The sequence below is a fragment of the Photinus pyralis genome, unplaced genomic scaffold, assembly GCF_008802855.1.
Source record: "Photinus pyralis isolate 1611_PpyrPB1 unplaced genomic scaffold, Ppyr1.3 Ppyr1.4_LG5, whole genome shotgun sequence".
In the NCBI taxonomy this organism is placed as follows: domain Eukaryota; kingdom Metazoa; phylum Arthropoda; class Insecta; order Coleoptera; family Lampyridae; genus Photinus; species Photinus pyralis.
The window spans coordinates 7,492,154-7,498,084 of NW_022170596.1; the positions used below are offsets into that span (position 1 = coordinate 7,492,154).

Here is a 5,931-nt window from a genome sequence, read left to right on the forward strand (position 1 = left end):
ATTTTCTTGGGAAATTCAATTGCGCAATGTAATACCCAAGAAGTGGTCCATGTGTATTTTGGTTCACAAAAAATGTATCGTTATTTATGTACCGTTTTTCTTGGGAAGAAGAACACGTATCGACTTCTGGTTTTCGCTATAAGAAAGCTTATGGTTCCAAATGGACAACGATCAAGATTTAATTTTAGTATCCATCACGTCTTTATTGCCCAATATCGATCTAAATCCTTATTTATGCACCAATTTTTTTTTTGGGAAAAAGACCAAACTCGATTGCTCGATGCCCAAGAAATGTGTGTATCGTATCAACTTAAAAAGTTGGAGGTCATTTGTAGATCTCTCTTCGGATCTCTCTTATGACTGTACTACGAATTGCAGGTGGTAATAAAAATAAAATGATAATAATACAGGGTGAGTTTTTTTTCATAGTCACCTTGGGGATCTCACAAACCGTACGAGATGCAAAGTCGCTTAAATAGACAAAGTTACGCACACTTTCATGCTGATTAATTTTCCCTTTCAAAGTTTCTTGTAGCTCTACACATGGTTGAAGTTTTTATTTCTTGTTTTGTTAATTTTTTTAAGAAATTTTGATTATTTATGAGCATTATGTTACATTGTGTTAGCAAATTTTAAGAGCGGGTAAAGTGGGTTCCAAAAGCCGGCTAAGCCCGCGCTCTTGCCCCCCTCTGGCTAGGGCCCTGACTTGCACACAATGAAAATCTCAAATTTTGGACCGCTTTTGAAGCCATCGTAGCATCACCTCTTTATAGCTCATCATAATCGTAGAAAAAATAGTGTATGAAACTCGCATTTAGTGGCTATTAAGACACTCGTATTCATTACGAAACTCACCAAGGCTCCTTTCGTACTTCTCATACTCGTGTCTTAATAGCTGTCATTAAATGCTCATTGCATTCTATACTCTTCGAATACGCCTTACCAGGGGACTGAGTATCGGCGGTTGGATTGTTATGCTTTCCTTCTCTCTTAGTGTTTAGTTTAATTGCAGTGGAATTTTTTTTTAATTTTCAAAAACTAATTTCAGATTTGTAATTTTCATGCTCAAAAACCCCCAGATACCGAATTTCGTCGAAATCAGAATTTTTTTCGCACCCCCCATTTAGGGATGCGCGCCTTCGGAGTTGGAATTTTGAAAAAAAAATTGCGAAATGGGAATGGGTATACCCGAAAACCTATTCAAAGACGTGCCACCAATCTTTCTAACTGATGGTTGCTAAGAAAAAAATTAAGGAATTGCGAATTTCACCGTTTTTTGAGGCTGGCTTCTAAACGAAAGTCGGTCCAATACACCACTGAATGTGACAAAGAAATCAATGTATAGCCACTACAGTCCATAAAATTGAAAATTCTCTTATCGGACACAGAATCTTATATGGTACGCCCAAACACACAAATTTTGAAAGAAGATAATACTTACATAACGCTATACTGTGAAGGTTATTTGCGCTTAAAACATTACCAGCATTTGTTATGGTATCTCAATTGCATTTACGCCACGTACCTATTTCTCTTTCAATAACGCTAAGTGTAAACAAAACGTGATTATTTATAATATAAATAAGAAGTAGTACATATAAAAGAGATATTCAAGCGATTGAAGGTATTGATTTCTAAGTCACCAGAAAATGAAGTTTCTACCGTTAATCTTCGTTGCAGCGATAATACTCTCGTGCACGGTAAGTCCTTATGGATTAGAAAAATCACCAGCATAGTAGGTTATGATTTCTAGATGTTCGCCTCATCTCGCTGTATTAGAAAGTCTAATCACTGTCACGGTGGAAAGCACTGGGATTACGACGATGACCACCATGGTTCTTGGTATAAAAATGATGGATGCCGGGATGATTGGTGGAGACCTAAACGGCACTATAGGGAGCCGTATAAGCATTCGCACAACGAACATCATGGACATTGGAATGATTGGGACCACAAAGACTGTTCTTGTTGGTGATCCAAGTAGCTAAGTAGCTTAAATGTAATATGCGCCTTTGGAAATCTTTCTTGATTCTTATTTGGATGAAATAAAGTATCATACTCTTGCGAAATAGTTATTTGTTTATAATTAAGGAAAGTACCCCGTTTTCAGACTCAGGCGCATTGTATACAGGTGAAAAGCTTGTTCTCCTCTGGAGACGTTGTAACGATGCCTATTTCCATTCTTGCTATTTAAGGTGTAACAGTCAAAGGTCCAGTATGAAATAAGGTTTTGTAAAAAAAAAGGTATATAAATGAACCTGCAGTGTAATGACGATGGCTGCATTGTCATTAATAATTAAATATGTGAGTTGCTGGATGAACAATAATCTTCATGTTTCGTCTAAGTAAAATTTCGATCTCGGTCGCGACCGTTTGGGAAGAGAGTGTGCTAAAAAAATACTTGGTATAGCCCCTGTCAAAATGTCGACACTTACAATTATTTGGAACGGTTCGCGTGCGGTAAGTGACTTCATCTAAAGGTACGTGGGGGATGGGCTTTCGATTTTTCTGTTTTTCTGAAATTCAATTTTTCACAAGATACTTTAGGGTTTTATCTACCTCTACATTCGACTAACTGGTTCCACAAAAGCTTCTCGATTTCATCCGTCCACATCTTCTTATCCGCATTCTTTTTTGCTTCAATGGTATACTCGCTGTAATCGTTTGGTGCAAATCGTTTCAGTACAAACAACAGTGGTTCATAATCACATGTCGCAATTCCCATCTCGTCGAGCTTAATATTGCTTCTGTACGTAAAAAAATTTACATTTTTCTACAATAAATGAGTGACTAGAGCGTACTCAATTCAACGTACAATATCATACCGCGTCTTGCGTTGCGTAGATAAGCATTCTTTCAAACAGGAAGAGCACGACATCAAACTTTTTCGGTTTCAGAACGGTAAAGTTTTCCTTCAGTAGTAACGCTCCTTGTTGCAATAAATCAATAGGACATCCCCTTATCGAATCAACTGCAATGTACAAATCTCCAGTGGCCATTTGGGTTCTTACTATTTCGACTGCATATGTAATATAAATGCAAGTTCGATTTTCTCTGCGCAGCTCTTTCTCGATCTGTTCCAAAAATAGTTTGTACTTTCCTAACCTTTGGATTGGGGTAAGCAGATGACTTCCCAGTCCCAGCTGATCATTCAATTCTCTTTGCCGTTGCTAAAAAACTTCAAAACTTTTATTCGAATTCTACTAAGCAGCTTACCATTATCACATCTCTGAAGTTTACAAGGTAGTCATCGACAAGTTTCTTGTTCCTGCAATACCCAGGATACATCTCAAACAGAGACCTCTAAAAAACGCTACAATTTGAACTACCCAAGTGAAACACCAACTTACAAAGTTAATGAAAACCTTTCCAATATCTTCATAATTTTTTGATTTTTTAAGCGATTTGTAAAACTTCATGGTACCTTTCATAATCTCCTTAATAGCTGTAAAGGCGTCACCAATTTTAGTAGACTTTTTGGGAACAACTTTTTTGGTTCGCAAGTATGGAAGGTAATCCTATAAATATTGAGGGGGGATCAATAACGTGTTCACATTGTCACTTACCACTAAGATGCATTCGAGATGATTTATGTACTTCTTTTCTGTTTCAACGATCTCTTCCATAATGTAATTAATTCTGAAATGTAACATATTACGACGGCATTCTGAATAATTTTTATTACTTGGACTTCACTTTCTCTTGTTGCTCTTCTTTGGATGTCCTTCTGTGTGCCAACTTAATTTTTTGTAGAAGACTAGTCACCTTTGCGATTCTCGGATTGTGAAAGCTATCGTAGATGGTTTCTGATTTTACAGCAGCAGTGTCTCTCATGGTCATGGGATTACCAATCTCTACAGATAACTCTTCAAACTCATCATCATCGTCATCATCCGGAATTAATGCGTTTAGTTCTTCCGCCGTAAAATATTCCGCATTCTTACGTCTGCGTTCCATACGATCCTCAGGTTGTTTGTCGACTGAAGTGATTAAGTTTTGCGCGTCTTCATTCTCATGAGAGACTTTCGTTGAGTTGGAATTTTCGCTCAAAGAAGTAACCTCCATTGGCGAGTCTTGGACCACGTTAACACTAGTCATCAGTAATTCGTAGCCCTTTTGGTTATAAGCTTCAATGAAGTCGGTGTTGATTAAGTCTTCCTTCAGAACTTCCCCAAAATCTTCACTGAGGTCGCCATTTTGTTCATCCAGGTATATGTCAACAATTTCGCTGCCGTCCAACTCGTCTAGTACTTCTTGTGGGTAATGTTGCGTTTCAGTAGAAGTGTTGTAGTCGAAAACGTGAAAAATTCGACTAACATAGCGCGGTTCGTCGTAGTTATTTTCCATTTCGACTACGGTTTGTTGCATTTCCCTAAGTTTACTTTCAATTTCAGCGAACTCGTCCTTTTCAGAGCATATCGGTGTAATTGGTCCGGAAGGCCTATGATCAGGTTGTGCGATCGTCTCATTGAGAATTGGATTTTGCAAGTTACATTTTTGAGTCATTACTTGGTCGCTCTCTTGAGCGGAAGTTGGCTCTAGGCGCTCAGGCTCATCTTGCTGAATTAATTCTAGTGATTCTGATCGGTTACAAAATTTATTAGTATTCCTTCGATCTAAAGGTGCACTCTCAGTATCGTATTGCCGCTTGTTAAGTTCATTAATGCGTCGTTTTACTATATTATTGGCAATACAGAGTGTCGGCTTTTCACAACTTATCTCGCAACCCATAGCTTTGTAAGTAGCACTGACACATTTTTCATGCGAAAGTACATTCTCGTACTCGAGCACTAAACTTTTCACTTCGCCAAGTTCACGATTTCTTCTAATATTACCGTAATCACGTTTTCTTACACCACAACTTACTAGTGACATGTTAAACTTTTCGATTACACATTCCACTTATCAAACTGCACCTTTCGTAGAGAAACACCACAAATTAGTTCACACTTATTTGCAATATTACAAACATGTATTATCTTATCACACTTATCAGCAGAATAGATAAGGTCAGTGCCTAAACGTAGATGCAGGGTGTCATGTAGTCATAGATAGGCAACTCCTTATTCATTAACCCAAATTGACACGATCAAAACTGAAGGACATGGTAGCTCGCTGATAACGAGTCATTCTATATGAAAGTAATACGTATGCATATTATGAACTTTGTAGCATTGAGTATTCTTTCAAGTCTGCGACGAACTTGCGGCAGTCCGGTTCGTTAGAAACCAACTCGAATTAATTAAATCAAAATTCCCAAACGGAAACGAAAGCAAATGCCAAACTCAACTCACCTAAATTGAAAATACATGTTCCTTCTACGAGTATATACACCTTTTATTTTATTTTTTTTTATTGATTAAATTCCATAAGCAATCAGAATAATATTACATTCTATGAGCTTATTGTCTGTCATTATCAGGCGTGAGTAGAGGGACTCCCAGTGGAGTCAGTCCGCTATTGATCTACGAGATCTTTCGGCCATTTCTTCTTAAGGCGTCTGGGCGGAGGATCTTCTGCGAGAGGTGTCACGAGCTCGTTGGGGTGAAGTTCCAATGTTGTTTGATGCTTCGCAGCATATTGATTGATTATCTCAGTCACGTAGGGAATGTTTAGGTCCGAGTGAAGAGTTTGGTTGGACACATACCAAGGAGCGGCTGTGATAATACGGAGAGTTTTTGATTGGAAGCGTTGAATAATATCAGTGTTAGATCGACTTGCACAGCCCCATAACTGACAACCGTAGGTCCAAATGGGCCGAATTATACACTTGTATATCAGTATTTTGTTGGCTAGTATTAACGACGACTTCCGTCCGATGAGCCAATATAGCTTTCTCAACTTTAGGTCCATTTCTTTGCGTTTTTTGATAATGTGAGTTTTCCACGTCAACCTGCTGTCTAGATGGAGTCCCAAGTATTTGACTTCCTT

The 5,931-nt window shown here is 38.1% G+C and overlaps 1 protein-coding gene across 4 annotated transcripts; it reads right to left on the reverse strand.

Moving 5' to 3' along the window:
* Positions 1–1,550: 1,550 nt before the first annotated feature.
* On the reverse strand, positions 1,551–4,955 carry LOC116172416 (pleckstrin homology domain-containing family G member 4B-like). Of its 4 annotated transcripts, none has more exons than XM_031489629.1 (8): positions 3,686–4,955; positions 3,567–3,639; positions 3,351–3,518; positions 3,217–3,303; positions 2,826–3,170; positions 2,560–2,773; positions 2,436–2,508; positions 1,551–2,389 (listed from the first exon to the last, which is right to left on the reverse strand). In XM_031489629.1, exons 1-7 carry the CDS (start codon positions 4,873–4,875, stop codon positions 2,471–2,473), a joined length of 2,115 nt encoding a protein of 704 aa, XP_031345489.1. In that variant the 5' UTR covers positions 4,876–4,955; the 3' UTR covers positions 1,551–2,389; positions 2,436–2,470. The 4 variants fall into 4 exon arrangements, 3 of the variants coding, with proteins under 3 accessions (XP_031345489.1, XP_031345488.1, XP_031345490.1); XM_031489628.1 differs by having other exon boundaries at positions 2,436–2,516; XR_004145654.1 differs by having other exon boundaries at positions 2,336–2,389; positions 2,436–2,516; positions 2,566–2,773.
* Positions 4,956–5,931: the final 976 nt, after the last annotated feature.